The sequence below is a fragment of the Antechinus flavipes genome, chromosome X, assembly GCF_016432865.1.
Source record: "Antechinus flavipes isolate AdamAnt ecotype Samford, QLD, Australia chromosome X, AdamAnt_v2, whole genome shotgun sequence".
NCBI lineage: Eukaryota > Metazoa > Chordata > Mammalia > Dasyuromorphia > Dasyuridae > Antechinus > Antechinus flavipes.
In genome coordinates this window covers 40,388,384-40,407,795 of record NC_067404.1, presented here as the reverse complement: position 1 = coordinate 40,407,795, position 19,412 = coordinate 40,388,384, and the positions used below count along the sequence as shown (strand labels likewise).

General features: G+C 35.5%; 1 protein-coding gene across 9 annotated transcripts in view; it reads right to left on the bottom strand.

The window, feature by feature from the left end:
- MAP7D3 (MAP7 domain containing 3) overlaps positions 1 to 19,412 on the bottom strand; it is a 77,810-nt gene that overhangs the window by 32,903 nt on the left and 25,495 nt on the right. For 2 of the 9 annotated variants that reach the window (XM_051967856.1, XM_051967855.1), the window contains exons 4-9: positions 18,160 to 18,323; positions 14,217 to 14,331; positions 13,501 to 13,596; positions 7,813 to 7,914; positions 2,913 to 3,038; positions 97 to 242 (exon numbers count right to left, since the gene is read on the bottom strand). In XM_051967856.1, the coding sequence (XP_051823816.1) occupies positions 97 to 242; positions 2,913 to 3,038; positions 7,813 to 7,914; positions 13,501 to 13,596; positions 14,217 to 14,331; positions 18,160 to 18,323 (749 nt within the window). The remainder of the gene's footprint in view (positions 1 to 96; positions 243 to 2,912; positions 3,039 to 7,812; positions 7,915 to 13,500; positions 13,597 to 14,216; positions 14,332 to 18,159; positions 18,324 to 19,412) is intronic. The other 7 variants (XM_051967858.1, XM_051967857.1, XM_051967860.1 and 4 more) reach the window with 7 other exon arrangements.

The window sequence follows — 19,412 nt, the reverse complement described above, 5'->3', positions numbered from 1 at the left end:
AATATGTATAACAAAGCCACCCCAATCATGATTGATAAAATAAATATTTTAGGAGACAAAAAAAACATTTTCAAAAAAAGGAAATTTATAACAAACCTGAGTAGAACCTGTAGCATTTGTTGAAGCGGCTACAATGGAAGTCTTTGGTCTGTCAATGCTGCGACTGCGCATGGGCATCTTGGGAGCCTGCAGTGGGTAGCCGATAGTACTGGAGGCAGCTGAACGAGGACAGAGGTGAAATTCTACAAAGTTAGGAATTTGACAAGACAAAACAGAGAGCCAAGCACAGTTTAAGAATAGGAAAAGAAAAAAGAAAAAAAGATTGTGTGTATTAGAAACCAGAGAGATCACGCTGTGATAGCATAGGAAGCACATACTGAAAATGTGTCATCAACATGAGACACCACCACTACACAATTAGTAATTCAAAAGCAACACTAAGAAAAACAACACCATGAAAGCAACATTCCAATTAGTGTAGATAAAAAAATAAGATGCTTTTCCAAAGTCTATGCAACAGTTATTTTTCACTCAATCACACTGTATTTCAGAATCAGCTTGTCATTAGAAAAATTATAAACTGTCAGTAAATAAAACATATGTTTCAGGAAAATTAATCACAACAAAGAAATAATTCCATGTTTGGCTTAATGTAAATTAAACATTTCAATAGTTTACTGTTCTTCAATACTGCAACATTCTGTGGTCATGGTTGTGGGCACAGCATACGAGCCCTCCACACTTTAGTAATTGATTTAATGACATGTTTTGCCCCAAAATATTCATCACCTGGTGGCCCTTCTAAATTCAGTGAACCTAATCCTCAGATGACAGACTGTTTCAAGCCGGAAAGGACCTGGGAAAACCCAGCATTGGAAGAGCCTCTGAAAACCTAAGACCACCATCACATCATGCTTTTTTTAAAAAGACAAGTTTGAGCCATTAAATATTCCAAATAGTGACAAATTACTTATCTTTGCATACAAACAAGTAGTGCTAATATTTGAAATCCTCTTTATAAAGACAATTCTAACAGCTTTGAGTTAAATGATAAGACAACTGGAGATATTTTTCTAAGAACAAGCAAACTATCTTCCATCTGAGTATTGACTAGAACCTCCTTAATGAATGGCATTAAACTATGGCATAAAAAAGCATTACTATGCTTCTCATCCATTACTAAAAATAGTTCAACTTCAACCCAAGGGAACAGAAGATGAAATGTAAGTCAAGTTTAAAATGTCACAGGTGGCAACTGAAGTGTTGTCCATCTATAAGGAGACCTAAGAAAACCACCAAGACTGAGTATGTCCTCCTTTCTCATTTTTCTGACCATGATCTCTAAGCAATGCACAGACTTGGTCATGTTACCTCTCCACCTACAAACTTTGGGTGAATACTGGGGATCTCCTGAATCAGGTCACATCTCCTTTGACTGGCAATGAAAACCTTCCCCAGTGTGGGGCCACCCTATCTGCCCTTCATGCCTCATAATACTCCTCTCACCATCTATTCAATGCTCTGGCCAAACTGAACAACTCTCCAGCCGCCTCCAACATGCCTATGGATTTTTGACCCTTGTGTTTTTGTTGCCTACTGAAAGCCAACTTCCAGGAGATGGGAGGGGCTGTTTTGTTTTTGTCTTTGTCTCTCCGGGGATGCAAATGCCAGGCACAGCACCTTGTCCAGAGTGGACATTTAAGAAATGTTTGCCATGTTTATTTTTCCTGTGGGGAAAAAAACCCTTATTTTTGGACAAACTTTTGTGGAGAAAGCATTTTATTTAAATATCTACAAAATTCTACACAAGTAAAATTGTAGTCTTTCTGGCCAACACTTTATGCTACAGAAAAACCAAAGGATGCCTGTTGGTGTTCCTAAGTACAGTGACAAGCTTCTGACTAGCTACTGATGCTCAGGTAAATTGTTTAATTATCTTGGGGATGTCTCTAAGTTAAAGCAGAGTTCAAAATATCTAACATTCCAGAGCAAAAAAAAAAAAAAAAAAGATGATAAGTAGATGCAAAAAAAAAAGTGACCTAAAAATCAAAGACACATAATTGGCTCAAAACAAGCTGAAGCATCAGAACAAGTGGGCCAAAGCAAGGCTGAATGAAGCCCAAGCACGCCAGCATAAGCACTAGACTTGTGGGTCCTGACTGGCACTAAAGCAGCAAAAAGCAAAGAGAGGGTAGGGATAGGGAATAGAAAAGAGAAATGTGGTTGTACAGAAGGAAAGAGAAGACAATCTGGGAGAGCTAAGAGTCAATCAGAACACAAGAAGTTAATACACTACATTTTTCACCAAGTACTTTGAGTGGGTTTTAGTCTATACCCAGCTATTGCTATAGAGACCACATATTCTAGAACTGAGATAGTACCAGTAGAATTTCAAGTAGTTCATGGTTCCCAGTCTTTCTTCACTAACTAAAATGATAAGGGGCTGTTTGGTGTATTTCTTTTTTCTTTTTTAAGGAAAAATGAAAACTCCCTCCTTTAGACTGTGAACCCTTCAAGAGGTTAGCCTTTCTTGGTAACCCCAGTGCATAGCACAGTGCCTAGGCACATACTAAGTGCTTCAATCATTGCTTACTGCTTAAAGCAATGCATTTACAATTCCTCTACAGCTGGCATTATGGTACCTTCTAAATTCCTGTGGATTTATTTACACATAAGCCAATAGACTAGTTTGCTTTTAAAAAGGGTATTAGGGGCCTTATCCATCTACTATTATAAGTTACTTTACCACAGTGGGAGCCATAAAAGAAATCTGTAACTGTATGTTGTGGGAAAATACACCGTGCTATGATATAGCAATGGATTCAAAGACTGATGTGGCTAAGTTGGGTATTAAGTCTCACTTTGTAAGTGCAAACGCTAAAGCTTGCAGGCTTATTCCAAACGCCTGTTACCTGAGGGATCTTTTCCAGCAGCAGATAATACAGCAGCACTTTTGCTTTTAGCTAAAGAAGCTTGTGTAGGGGTGAGAAGGCGATTGATTATACTATTCTCCAGAGCACTGATGTGAAAGCGTCGAGCTGAATAATGAGAACAAATCAAAAAGGATTCAACCAGAATTCTCACACAAATAAAGGCAAAGCAAGAAAGAGCAATATGAATGGCTGCACATGATAAATTTCTTAGCATAAAAACAGAAGTAGTAATGAGAGCAACACATTATATCACAATAGGATTAAACACTGCAATCTCATAGGGTTGCATGGGTTATCCTGGTCTTCAAACACATGCAATGTTAATAAAGAGGTTAACTGAAGGCAAAAAGGAAAAAGTCATAGTATGTCACCAGCACACTAATGAAAGCATTGGGTAATGGGGATGCATGAGCAGGTCCCTATAGGGTATAGGAACTCATGTGAACATTATGACTACATACAACATAAGAAATGTTGAAAATAATTTCAAATTTGTTGCTATTTTATGTCATTTTGTGTATAGTTTCTTAAACTACTGACTCATAAGGACTATTTAAACTGCATCACACAAAAAAAATCAAGGGATTATCAATAATTTTGTAAATATTTAAGTCTGCTGGAATCATTTTCTTCCAATCTGCTTGATACATAGTGAGGTAGATGACTTTCATATCATGCCTCTGACACTGTCTGAGTGGCCACGGGCAAGCCGCTAAACTTCTTGGGCCTCAATTGCCATTTGTAAAATCAGAACACTAATATCCATAACATCTACTTCACAGGGTTGTCTTGAGGTTCAAAAAAAGATGATTTATACAAATAGCGTTGCAAACTTTCAAGAACTATATGAATGTTGTAGGCCCCAGCTCCTGATATCTGACAAGTTGGGCAGCTTAGCATAAATCACTAAAATCCTTGAGATGGGCCTCAGTTTCCTCAGTCATAAAATGAAGGGCTGAACTAGATGACCTAGAAAGTTTTTTAATATTCTGAATATTTTTCCACAATGACATATACTATAATAGGATTTTACCTGTACAAATAAGAGGTGACTATTATATAAGGATTTTCTTTGGCAAAACAAACAACAACCAAGAAAAACCTCAAAAGGCAAACAAAGCTATTTGAAAGGGAAATGTTAATTAGGAAAAGAGCCTTGAAAAACTGCAAATTTTTAATTTCGATAATATTTCTTAAAAGTTACACACAAAATACTATTGTCTCACCTTCATAAATACAAAAACATGCACAAAATAAACCAATCTTATTTTCCTAACTGTAAGCAAACAGGTTATAAAGGCAACAAAAAGCTTGCCTCAAAATGAAAAAACTAGCCCCTGAGATTTAATTTCTATAATTTGCTAAAAATAAAAATGAAAATGAAGTGCACTAAATCCTCCAACACAACTCTTTCTTTATCCCTTCTATGAACTGTCTCCAGCTTAATTCCATACAGACATGCCCTACCTCTAAAGATGTCATTTCATGGTAGTGTTATGAACAAATTACAGTGAATACCACCTCCTTCCCCTATCAATAACTTTGGGTCAATTACTCAAAACCCATTTATGCTCATTTTTTAGTCAGAAGAGAAATCCTTTGGTTTCTAACTCTGAGAATAACTTTTGAAGCAATTAAAATGATCTTTTAGGATCTGCCCTTAAATAACTAATTAAGCCTTTTTTTCCTTCCATTTTATCTAGGTCTGGAGACCAGAGGCATCAAACATGCTAATCCTGCAGCATTCCCAAGTGCCACTGGATCAGATTAAAATACCAATAGGAAAACTATTAACAAAATAAATAATAATAATACAATAAAATACAGATAACAGGATATTGTAAAAACTAAGTCACTCTGTGGCCTGTGGGGATTCTTATGTCCCTATCAGAGTCTGACCTCCCTGGTGCAGATTAAGTTGTCTCACTACCAGGTCTCTAGTAAAATATAATCTTTTCCTGCTTGCTCCTCTTAGAAACCAAATGCAAAGGAGCATTATTTTAAACAAGCTATTTTAGTAATGGAATTTGGAGTTCATCGTTCAACTTCCTCACACTAGCAATAAACATTTGCTACTTTCCATATCTTACAAATTAGCTGTAAGAAAAGTTAAGCTAATTTACCTCCCAAAGCACTTTGTTAATCACAAGCATGCATAAAAATAGCAAAAAGTTATCTTATTTATAGATATTATCAATAAAAAATAAAACAATTTTTAAAATGGGAAAGCCAATAGGATTTGAGGGAGTAGTAATAAAGTGTCTAATGACATCAAAGTCTTCCAAATTCAGGAATAAGCATATCATAATTTGCATAAATTGCATAAATGCATAAAAAGCATATCAGGGACACAGTCCTTGAAGTCTACTACCATTGTGCCTCAACATGTCCAGCCATCATCCAAAATGTTTATCTTCCCCCAATTAGTGTAATAAGGGCTAAAAATCTCACAATATGAAAAATCCCAAATGTTTTCTCTGTACTTCCCTAGTTTTACAAGGAAATCAAAACAAGGGAAAATGAACCATGTCCTAGCCCTTGCTGGGAAGAGGCTGCTCAGAATGCTCAGGGGCCTTCTTTGTTAGGCCAGCTGCTTAAAGTACAACTCCTCTTTTTGGCAGCTGCAAAGTAAAAGTATACATTGGCATATTTATGAAAATAGTACAGAGTCATTTGGAAGTTCCTTTGAACCAAAAGATGATCATTAAATCATCCGTTTACATGATAGATATGGAAATATGTTTAAAAGGATTGTACATATTTAACTTATATAAGATTACGTATTGTCTTGGGAAGAGGGGAAGGAAGGAGAAAAATTTAGAATAGAAATTCTTACAAAAATGAATGCTGAAAACTACCTTTACATGTATTTGGAAAAATAAAATACTATTATAAACTTAAAATAAAAGAATCTGGAAAAAAATCACATGTTCAATTCATGAATTAAAAAAATATACTGTGAAAACAAAGTGATGAAAAATGTTGACAGTAAATTATTACACATCTTAAAATATTTATTTCTACTACAAGTAAAGGAAAAACAGAAGGCTCTAATCATTCATAGTATAAAAGAGAAATATTTATAATATCACACATCTGATCATGTAATTTACTTCTGTCTATAATTTTGATCTTCAAGAGTTAGAAAGGATTACTCAAAAGAAGACATGGCACATATGTTTATATTATCTTTTAAATGTCATCTTTAACAGTTACTATTTTATGACCTTAAGGTGTAATGGGCAGTGCTAGCCTTATAGTCAAAGCTCCAGGCTCAAATATGGCCTCAGATATTTTACTAGCTGTGTGATCATTGGCAAATCACTTAATTTCATTTGTAAAATGGGGATGATAAAACTTGCACTACTTTCCTCATAGGTTTGTTGGAGTTTCAGCAAACCTTAAAGTACTAGGTCAATATGAGTTGTTATCATAGGGGAAAAAACTTATTCCAATTTTATTTCATGACTATCAATAATAGTAATAACTTTCTTGCACCAAGGGAAAAAAATCAAAGAAGCTTTAAGTGAATTGAAATCTTTAGAATTTTACTTTATGAGGAAAGAAAATATTTACCCTTAAAGGCTTATTTTTAAGTGAGTCTCAATTTTCATTTAAGTTGAAAATATTCACAACATATCCAATGAGAACTATAAGCTTGGTTATGAAAAAAATCTCATTCTAAAGACCTGAAAATATTCATAACCTAGTAGCAACTAAATTTTAAAAGATCTATCACCCCAATATCTAAAAATAAAGAACCCCAAGAAACAGAAACATTGAAATGGTAAGATTTTACACAAAGATAAAATGCTCTTAACATGACACAAGGAGTTGAACTTCTTCTATAATGGAATCTAGTTGTAACACATTGTAAAGTACCAAAATACAACTAAAAAGAACACTCCCTTCCTTAGCTTCTTCCCAGTTCCTCAAATGCAGAAGTTACCAAATAATCACTTTGAGGAAAATGGATACTACTCAGAGAGTGAGTGAAGTTATGCGTTTTCATCTGTATAAACTAAATTCTTCTGCTACTTTCATTTTTTTCTCCTAATTGAACAAAAAATTTGAATTTTCCTGGAATCTGACATGACCACCAAATGTAATTCACTCAATTAGCGATTACTGTGATAGGAGCCACAACCAACCAATCTTCCCTAAATATTAATTATGCCAAACAATTGGATGTTAGGGACATGTCTAGATGCACAGCATCAGAGATGCAGAGCTGGAAAGGACCTTAGAGGGCATCAGGTCCAACGCCTCTTCATTTCATAGGTGAAGATAATTGAGGCACAGAGAAGTTAAGTGACTTGCCAAAATCGACATAGCTAATAATGTCTAAGATAGAATCGAAATTCAACCAAGTCTAGCACTCAACCACTACACCATCTAGCTACCATTAGTCACAATAAGGAGCTATTATATCAACATAATCCCTGGAAAAGAATTTTCATTAATATATTTTATATATATATATATATATATATATATATATATTTTAAATATAATGAATAACAAAATTATATAACATGTAAATAGAAATAAGATAGAAACTTTTAGCCTTGAAATATTCTATAATTAAGTCTGGGTATCTTTTGGTCACAATAAGTAATAGTTTGAATAACAAACTATGCAATTCAAGCCCAGTAAATCCCTTTGGTAGGATTAACAAGAGTCATAAACCAAAACTGCACATCAGTGAAAATGACATTGAAGGGATGATGAACAGCTCCTCTACTTCAAAGTACAATGGAGTGATCATCCCAAATAAATTAAAACCTTGAAGAATATGAAGATTAATTTATACAATCAAATAAATATGTATAAAGATTTCATCTTCCTGAACAGAAACTCATGAAATAACCACACTTACTCTTGTCAGAATGCAAGAGAGTTGCTGAAGATGAAGACAAACGTTTATTGATAACGGAATCTGTTTGTTTGGAATTTGCTGCAGATGAAGCATATTTGTTGCCTGAAGGAAAAAATAGCATTTATTATAATCATAGCTCAAATATTTAACCATCATTCTCTGAATCACAAGTGTTCACTGAAGCATAAGTATTCTATCCTGAAAATGCATTTTTGTAATTTGGGTCTCAGATGAATATACACAATTACATACATGATGTTCAAGATAAGCCATTAATTCTAAGTCACATAAACTTGTTTTCGCAAATTTGTGTGGAATTTATGGAGAGTTAGTAGAAAATATTCTTGATCTTGTTTAGTTTATATTCTGTGTAGAATAACCTATGAAACTTGCAAAGAGAATAATAAGACAAAAAATAATAAACTGTCTTAATTTTTTAAATCTAAGACAGTCTTCCATAATTAGACTTCAATATTAAAATTGAAAAAAAAAACTACATTCCTGATATCAATTACTGGTTGATATTGGATATGTTATGAAGAAAATGGGAAAACTAAAAAAAGTTTTGTTATTTCCAACATGAAAAAAATCCGTAAAACATTATTTTAGTCATCCCCCCAAAAGTTTTTTTTCCATCAAATGGATTAGTTCAAGCCAATTCTTCTTCCATATCTTCATCGTCCTAAAAGTATTTCCAATTTAGTAACATCTAACAAAGTACTTTTTATAATTAAACTAACATGAATTCAATAATCATTCCAATTTCATATTAAATGTGACTTCAATTTACTTACTTCTGATAGAATCAAATCAGAGCTTTTTCAGAATAGGACACTATAAGTCCGCAAAAGAAGAGATGCCTATAAACAAACTTTGTTTGTCAAGCAGTAATTAGTTAATACGTGAAATGCAGTTCAAAACAACATAACCAGACATTATAAGAAAGCATATGCAAAGGATATTGTCTGGCAAAAGATACTGCATAAGATTACAGCACCGGAAAAACTGATTTCTCATTGGCAATGGCAGAAGAAGCAAACTGTGGCATAGAAGCAATTACTCACCTTAACAGTGAGGTCCTCTTTCTTACCAATAAGAAGTATGGGACCCACAGACTGAAGAAAGCAGACATGAAATAAGGAATCGATGATAAGGCAGCATAGTAGAGTCAGAGGAAATGGTTTCAAATCCTGACTCTGCTGCTTATTCCCTGTTTCATCTCCCTCAAGTCCCTTCCCTTCTCTGGTCCTTAATCTGTTTATTTCTCAGTGAACTAAGAGGGCTAAGGCTAACTAACCTTTTATTGCCTTCCTATTCACAATCTAAGATTCAAAGATTTTGATTCAAGTTTCTCATCTGTGCATATTTTATGGAAGTGACATTGTAAAATGTACTTATAACACAGCTAATCAAGGGTGGACAAATCTCCATCTCATCTGGCCTCCCAACTCAAACCTAAGAAGAAAGCCATGTGCTCCCATCAACTCTTGTTTTCTCTAGTATTTCTTTCTGTGTATTTATTGTAGGAGGCTTCTGTTGCAATCTGGTTACTCTTGGTACGATTAAGGTATCTTTTGGGTGTCATGATCAAAACGCCACCTCTCTTCTGTAACAACTTTTACATTCCTAATAATAACAGCTTATGTCGATTGTGCCATAAGGCTCAGGAAGTGCTTTATATTCATTATTATCTTTGATCCTCACTACCACACTGTGAGGTAGGTTTTAGCATCATATCCAACTTAAAAATTGATTAAACCAAGGTTTCAAGTAGTCAAGTGACTAACATACACAGCTTCTTTCAACTATGGCTAGCATCAGTATAATGTAATTTTTAATGCACATGGGGACAACTTGTTTTTCCTAAGATGGATACATTCTTTGAGTCTTTTCTACTGGTCAAGAGAGACACCCAAATACTAGCTACAAGAGCCAGCATCTGCTGCTATGAACTCTATGGCACCATCTCCTGTGCATCTGAAACCTCTCATAGCTCAAGGACCCAGATATGACTTTCCCCCATTTTCAAGGTAAAAGGTTTTGGGGTACATATCCATTTCCTCTTCTGGAATTTGCCTTTCCCATGGGAAACACAAAGGTCTCTTGGGTTCATGACCAAATTCTATGGGCCTTAAAATATTAACAAATGAAACACTAAAATTTAAAAGCCTTACCTTGACATTTTAAAAAGTCCCAAAGGAAATATAAGCATGTTGAAATAGCGATATTTTACATAAAAATAAAATCTTTTCCTCCAATACAAGGATCTGTACTTCAAGGAAGTGGTCAGTCCTACAGCATATTCTCCTACTACAAAACAGGTAGTAGGAAAGTGCATGCATAGCCTTAGATTATCTCATGCCAGACTGGGGATATAACAGGAGTTCAATGGATATGTTCTTTGAGGCATTCTTTGGCAAGGTAGAATTATTGGTGGTGGGGGGAGCAGAAAGGAAGATATCTGAATGGCACTGTTCACTATTTTCCAAAAGCTTGCACTTTAGCACTGCAATCCACTGGAAGACTATACATATAATACAGACATACAACCTAGACTGCTAACCACTAGACCTCAATGGCAGAGACAATGCCAAAAGTTTTGACCAATTAGTCCAACCTAAATTTATCATTCACTTCTGTAAACTGTCACTGTCTACATAATTCATTTGGTGTATTTTTGACTTCTTATGGAGACTACAAGCTTCTTGAAAGCAGGTCCTGTCGCATATACTGTATGCTCAGCTGCCGCAGTATAAAAGAACAGTATCAGGGGTTCCACTAAACTGGCTTTGGGAACTGTGTGTGTATGTGGGGGGGTCCATGTTTCCCTAAAAAAGGCCATAGTAGTTAAGGGCCTGATTAAGAATGTTGCCTTTTAAGTCATACAATCATGATGTCCTAGAAAATTGCCTGAGTGAATTAAATACAGAGTTTATAATCAGTCAGCCGGATATTACTTATCACAAAGTCAAACTACATGCATATCTGGTGCATGTCAATAATATAAGACTGGTTTTTGAGGCAGCATGGCACAGTCAGCTGACTAGCATTTATTAAATGCCTATTAGGTACCAGGCAAGCACTGGACTATTGAAAAATGCACAGTATGTCATCATTAGAGCAAAGTTCATAAGTAGCATCACAGTACGGTGCAATGTGCTAGATCTGGCATGATAGGACCTGGGGTGACCTTGTGGCTCTGCCACTTACCACCTGGGTGACCTGGAACACCACCCTTGGCTTCTCTGGGCCTCAGGTTTGCCATCTGGAAAATGAAGGGATTGGACTAGATACCTTTCTTTCAGATCCTTTCCAACTCTAAAACCAGGAACTTATGATACTTTCCAACTTTGACACTTACTATAAGATTTTAGGCTAATAATTTAATGATCCCTAACCCTCAATTTCTTCATCCTCAATATAGAGCTAATAATTCTTGCACTGCTTTTTTTTTTTTTTTTTTGCTAAGCATTCTGTAAACCATAAGGCATTATGTATGGGAGTTATTTTAATGAAGAACATGATAGTAACTGAGTCTGTATGATAAAGCCATTTCTAGCTCTCAGAAGATTGGCCCAACATAACATTATTCATTTGATGATGCACTCTGATCATCACTTTCACTTCCTCCTCAGTGGAAAACTGAACTCAGTCCCCCAGGCTTTGATAGGCCAATTGCGGCCTTATCTTGCTTGCTTCCAGGATATTTCCAGCCATACACATCTCTCGACCCAGTCCCCCTTTATGTACTGCCTGTTCCCATTAATGTGCAAGTGCCTTGAGGACAGGGACTGTCTAGGAGGCATTTATTTGTATCACCAGCACCTATCAAAGTTCCTAACACAGACTAAGTGTCTAATAAATGTACTCTGTGTACATGGAGATTTGCTGCCAAAGATTTGTAGATAAGGCATGCTTAGGGCTACTTTCTAAATGGGTCAACACCAAGTCAGGTCAAAGAAAAATGGAGGTGAAATGGGGTTGAGACAAACATAAATGCAAATCTCTGTTTAACAATCAATTTACTTAACAGAAATGCTGACTTCTGACAGATTGTTTCTATTACTTATTGATTATTATTTACAATGTTTCTTAATGAGATTTGGTCTATTTTTCAAAATACTATGTTTTGCTTTTGTAAAAAACGTTTCGTGACTACTGGGCATACAGGGTTGATGAGTTTTGATAACTACTTTAATCCTAATCTTCCCTGACCCTGCTATTCAGGCCTTTCCAAGGGCCAACCTATCCTATGTTTTATTTCTAGCAAGGCTATGTTCTTTGAATGGCCACTAATCAACCTGAAGTACCTAAAAGTATTCCTGCTATCAATGGCATCTACATTTTAATAGGAAGTTACTGACATCAAAAAAGCCAATCTCAAGGAAATCATCTCTAATAACAAAATTTCAGAAATCTTGCCACAAAAGTGGCATATATATATATATATATATATGTATATATATATATATATATATATATATGTATGTATAGAGAGAGAGAGAGAGAAGGAAGATATTTTTAGACAGAGAAGCCTCTTTGACATCTCTCAAATCACAACATACCAACTGTCTATCCTGGCTCAAATTGAATTTTTAATACCAAAAAAAAAAACCCATTAATTTCAATTAGACCAATTTGGAATCTGTGATCCTTTTGATAGAATGGGCTATTCGCTGTTCCTGTTTCCCATGAAAAAAGAGCTTGCTACATAAATCAGTTGGGCAAGCACTAAATAAATCAGTTGGGCAAGCACAACACCTGAAGGGGTAACAGTCAACTTTGCAAATAAACTGTCTTCAAATATTTTAGAAGGTCTAGTTTTTCATGTCTCTGTTAATTACAACAATATTTGAAGGCAACCCCATAAAGAATCTCTATCAACTCAAAATAAGTAACCAATATAAGTTTTTAAATGTATTTTGAAGATGTTGTTGTATTTCATGGAAATATTTTCTATCACAGATCAATTGAGACTTATGTTGAATGCTAATGTTCAAGTACCACTGAGCCAACTACAACAAACACTTAGCTTATCATTGCCTAAAAAAATAGGTGACTGATTCCCATCATCTACTGAATAAAGTCTAGGGTTCTTAGCCAAATGATCAGGGCCTTTTGCAACTTTCCTCCCTTTTTAATTCCCTCAACTCGCCCTGCCTTTTCTCATTTTTCTGCCTTTAGTTATAGTGTCCCCCTCCCTGGAATGCTTGTCACATTTTCACCCTACTTCAATGCTGCTGCCTCCTCCATGAGGACTTCCCTAACTTTTTTTCCCCCATTCACATGGCACTTTCTTTCTTCCTTTCCTATGCACATACCTTACGTTATTCTCTACTAAATAACTTTCATGTCATGTCCTTCTGACTATACTAAATATAAATTTTATGAGGACAGAGATCTCTGTATCCCCAGTACCTAGCACACAGTTCTCTGAGCACAGGAGGTACTTAATACATGTTTGTTAAGTGGAATTAAATTAGTCTTAATGAGTGAAATTTTCCTGTACAAAATTTAAACCATGGTTTATAGATCTTCTAGGACCCAGAATCCTGATACCTCTGACTCTGTAGCATATTTCCCTACCACGATGGCTTACTTCATCACAACTAATGAAAAGAAAGCTTACAGCAGCATATTAGTGGAAAGTACATAGTAAAAGCAAGCTAGAATTTTGGAAACAAATACCACTGGATCCACCTTCTTCTGCAGTCTGCGGCTCTGTGGAAGAAGGGAGTTTGTCAACTAAATCTACAGGATTGGGTGAGGAAGCACTCGACAGACCTAAACAGAAAAACAGTTACAATACAGATGGAAAAATGCAGACAGTGGTTTTAACTAAACACCAATAACACTAATAAAATCACACATATTCTTAAAACAGCCATGAACGATCACAAATGTTTACAGTTAAATGGACATTTATAAATGATGGATGAAAAAACACTAAAAAATTAGGTTTCAAGAAATTCTTGGACTACTGCTTGTCCAATACACCAATTTTCAGCAATTTTGAAAGTCTTTTCTACTTATTAATTTTTCTCTGTTAACTTTATTAAGTTTTAAAAGATTTAAAACTTAATTTTTAAAAGATCCTATTTTTCTATGAAAAGCTGATAAAATTATTGTCCTTAATAAGCAGTCGCCCGTAACACATAGATAACTAAATATGAATTTACTATTTTTTAGTAATCAAAGCTACCAAAATGGTAATCTCTTCATTTTAGTATATCAATCTAATGCTAATGCTATGTGGTTTAAGTTTATATTACTAATATTTAGCTATAAATTCTAAAAAATCATATAAAAATAAACATTCTATTAAAATTGAGTTAATAACATCAAAAAAGTTCTTTGATTGATTTTCTTTTTCACTATAGGGAATCAGTCCTACTAATAATTACCAGATTTGCTGTCTGAATCTGGTGTTACAGAGCCGCCCCATGACCATCTCTTCTGTCGCTGTTCCAGGCGGTTGCTACGTTCCAAAGTACGGTTAACCATTGCCTCATAATGTTCCTATTTAACATTTAAAAATAAATAAGTACCCATTACATTAATATATAGACTCTAAGTATAATTTACACAACTTCCCTCCGCCCATATACCCCACACTTGAAGCAAAAATGTACAAAGAATTGTGGGAAGATAAATGATCAACCTATCTTCACTTTACAAATAACGAGAGAATCTCAGAACTGGATGCTCTCTCAGAGGCCATCTCTAGTCCAACCTATACCTATATGGAAAGCCCTTCTATAACATACCTGACCAATCCTTGCACTTAAAATAATATCTGATAAGATCTCTGATGTCTAAAGTATTTCATGTAGGATGTTGCTAAGTTCTAAATCTAACTACACCATTGGTTTTTAAAGTTATACTTAATTACCTATATTAAGGAAATATTTAATACTGGGCTGACAAAATGCTAGTATCAAGTTAAGGAAACAGGCTGAATGAAATTAAAATAGATGGTCAGAATAAGATAGTAAAGCAAATGAAATTGGAATGAAAATACCTCTACATTAGTAGTAACAATATTACCTGAAGAGCTGAAAACCAGAGATTCAATTAACTAATCACTGTGTATGTAAAATGAAAGCAAGAGAAGATGGATATATAAAAAAGTCAATAATCACTTCCAATTTGCCTTTCTATTCCACAATGCTCAATGTGCATGCATCCTATGTCCCTACACCATAGGAAATACAATTGTTTTTATACTTTCTACAAAATAGTAAATTGAGAAGATTTTTTGAAGAAAAAAAGTTTTAGAAGAAAAAACTCATCAGAAAATCATGAGACCCCAAACCATGAGGTACAGATTTTAAATATTATCTTCTTCTTGTGTTTGTTCTTACTTGTTAAGAACTCAGAGCTACCCTATAATAGGTATAAAAGTGTACCTTGCTTTAAGCAAATCTAATATTTGAAACTATGATTTTACCCCAAAGGTACAGGACTTTCAAGCCATTGCTTCCCTGATAGTCTACATTTATCCCTTTTCCCCCAGATCTCTTCATCCCATTCAGCCATTGCTGCTCCTATACATATTTTCTCACAAATTAATGACTCTTCCAAGAAAGGTTAAAATCAAATAATACTAATTCTCAAATCCAGTTACTCATCTGACAGTGGTTTTAAAAAACATTCCAAGCTGAAGTCGGGTATGTACGTTCCTGTCTATCTTGTTGGGAGGTATGATAGACAACATAGACACCTAATGAGCCAAAGAAAAGTACTCAAACATTCAAAATACATATCTATCCTCACCTAAAATAAAAGCAACTTCTGAAACTTCAAAAGGAAAGCAGTATAGGTTTTGGTAGCAATATCAAACACACACTCCAATGCTCTTAGGGATGTCAATATACAAATAGCCACAAAAATGCAGTAGCCGCAGCTCTGATGTGTAAGACAACTGAATGACCTAAGGAAAAGCATCTCTGACAAAGTATCTTATTTAAGCATGTTATTATTTTATTTAAAGAAACATCTATTCTCATGGTCTTAGCAAAGTGAAAAATGGCTTCCCCTCAAAAAAAGGGGCAAGTACTTGATTGTATGTGTGACTAAAAAAAAAGCTACATATAAATGAAATAGTATGGTTACAGATGAGTACAGATGATTCATTGTGGGCTACAAGCTGAACTAACAGTAACATGACACTAATACTCAAATATCAGGAAAAATACTAGGATACATTGTGGAAATAAAGTCTATAGAAAGCCTACGAAATCCTTTTCCCCTAACATCTGTCCTGGAAAAACCCTTATTTATTAACCCTAACCTGTTGAGCACTCAAAATGAATGTGGCAAAGTGCTCCACTTATAAAAGAGCTATCACAATTACACTCTGAGCTTATGTCCTTATTTCACAAACACAATTTGAATGAGAATGTTTAGCTGGCTTATAAGACTACAGTGAATTAGAAACAGCAATCCAGAAGTGGGGCAGGCACTGAGTAGCAAGAGGAAAGACAGAAAAACTACAAAAAGCCAATAGAGTAACTGAAAAAGCATAGCAGGCAGGGGCAACTTAGTTTGGGGAAAAAAAGAATCCTACATGCTAAAACATCTCCTAACGTCATGACTCTACTTTATAAAATAGAATCAATGATCATAATGATAACCTTAAGGCAAGGTTACACTAAGATATTTCTAATATACTCTATTCAAGAAGGATGATTTTTAAAAATTATTTCCATTAAAAATTTTTTACGTGTTGGTGTGTAAAAGATATCTGAAAACTTGGCTATCTAGAAAGACATTCCCTAAGGATTTCAGATCATTTGAGTTTTATGTTTGCAACAGTAAAGACTTTAGGGGTGCCCCCATCTTTCTGGTCACCCAGATTCATAACCTAGGAGTCATCCCCAACTCTTCACTCCCATTAACCACCCCTGGATCCAGTCAGGTGCCCAGTCTTGCCATTTTGGCCTGTCTATGATCTTTTATACTGTCTCCTCCTTTGTATTTACCACAAGTACTCTAGTTCAGGCTCTCATCACCACTAGTCTGGGCAACTTCAACAGCCCCTAATAAACAATTTCTCCCCTCTAAACTTCATCCTCTGCACAGTGGCCAAATTTATATTTCTAATATGGAGATCTGACCAAATCACTTCCCTGTCCAAGAAGCTCTAGAGACTCCCCAGTGCCCAGAAAAATGTGAGTTTCTCCATTTGGCATTTACAGCCTTTCATGATCTGGCCCTAGCCTTCCTCTCCAGTCTAGCCTTTTTCCCTTCAGCCTAACCTATCTCAGATAAACTAGACTATTTGTTGTTCTCAACATAAGACAATCTATCTCCCACATGCATGCCTTTGTATAGGCCATCCTCGTGCCCTGAATGTTCTTCACTTTCCCCACTTCCATGTATTGGAACTCATAACTCCTTTCAAGAAGCCTTTTCTTATTTTCTTAATATTTAATGCTCCTGCAAACTAACTGTATTTTGTGTATGCTCAGCATGTATTTACTTATGTGGGAACATGTATCCCCCAAAAAAGAATGAAAACTCCTTGAAAGCAGGGACTGTTTAACTCTTCTATTTATATCACCAATGCCTACCATTAACAGGCATTTAATAAATATTTGATCAGAGGCCAGAATTATTGTCATCAAAATCTAGAGCTGTAACTCCAGTAAAAATATAGGACCTGCTGGGTAACACTATTTGATTCAGAAATGGGAAAGATTTAGAGGAAAGGGACTAGGAGGATCAGGGCCTGGGTAGAGGGGAAAATCTCAAGCAAATCTTGTCGAGTAAAGAAGTAGAAAGATTCTGGGCAGGTTACACATGGCCAATTAAGAAAAATCAACGTGAGGATCTTGGGATGGAAGCATGCAACAATCATAGTTTAGGGCCCTAAGTTAGCCGAGCCCAGCTCCACTGCCCAAGTAAACACCATAATATAGCAGGCTAACTGCAGCCCCATTCCTTTAGCTGGACAGGAGGTTCCAGGCCTCAATATCCCAAGAGACATAACAAGGAAGGGGAAAGAGAGAAGGTGTGACAAACCTGGTTTTCCATATGAAAGGCTAGTAAGAAAAAAGATGAGACAAAGAAGAGCACGAAGCTATTAGAAAAATATCCCAGATAAAGGACACAACAGAGGCCTTGGATTATTTGTAACATTTAAAAAAAAAAAGGAAGGGAAGAAACATTCCTACAGCATCTGCTATGTGCCAGAGACTGTGCTAAGCACAAGCTCATTTGATCCTGATGACAATCCTGGGAGGGTAAGATCAATGCTATTACGATCCCCATTTTACAGATAAGGAAACTGAGGCAGACAGGGACGCGACTTGCCAGAGTCACCCAAACAAACATGTAACACACCTTTTCTTCATCTAACTTTTGCCTTCTTTTCTCTTCGACTGCTGCTCGTCGTTGTTGTTCTCTCTGTTTCTGTTCTTTTATCTTTCGCTGTCTTTCTTCCATCTGTTTTTCATACTGGAGTTTTGCCTTTTTCTCTTTCTCAAGTAACTGTGTTTCTTTAAAAGCTACAATAAATATTCAAAGTGTATTTTTGACAAACAAAAATGGAAGGAAAAAAACATTTTCTTTAATACACAGAGAAGAAAGAAAAAATTCCTAAAACAAAACAATCTACACATTAAATCAAACTAGGTTATCACTTGCTCTGGGTAACTGAGGATTCATAAATAATACACAGATAACCACCATAGGATGAATTACATTATGGATTCTCTATCAACAGTATCTGTAGATCTCAATTTTCTACTTTGGAAACTGGCAACTTAGCATGAGCTCAAACTTCACCACATGTATTTATATAGAATATTTAAGTTACGTACCTACCACAAAGTCCTACTCCAATGTTTCACGTAGCTTTTAGGTAACTCTGGGTTTTTAAAAACTATGACAAAGTGCAAATTTTGGCAGATCCAGCTAGGAAAACTGATTACAGTCCCAGATTAAGGTATGATCAGCAGGCTGGCAACAAGGTGCTGAACTGTTTGACCATGACAAACCATGAAACAGTGACAAATAAAAATGATCATCAGTATGGCAGGTATTACTTCAACTTGTGCAGTGAAGAGGCAAAGTGGTAGGAAAGGGAGCAGAGGGTGCTAAGAATTCCCCAGGACAGAATAAAACATCAACTGGAAATCATGGAAAACAGGTGAGGTACCTCTCTTTGGAGACTAGAGAAAGGCAAATGTCCCAATTGAGAAGAGAATAGGACACAATCGGTAAACTCTCTGTCAATGATCTTGACTTTGATTTCTGGGAAAATTCTGAAATGAATCATTAAAAAGGTGGTTGGCCAATATCTAACCAAGAGAATGGTGTTTACAAATAGCCAACATGGTTTTAATCAAGAACAGGTCATGGCAGACTGCCTTCATTTCATGATAGGACTGTTAGAATAGATGAGGAGAATGCTTTGGATATAGTTTACTTAGATTTTTAGCATAGTTTTTGATAAAGTATCTCGAACTATTCTTGTAAAGAAGATGGAAAGATTAGACTGATTAGAGCATATAGTTACAAGTATTCAGACCTAGATTAAAGTATAGACTCAAAAGAGGAGAGTGACTCAACCTCAGTGTAACAGATCTCCAGAG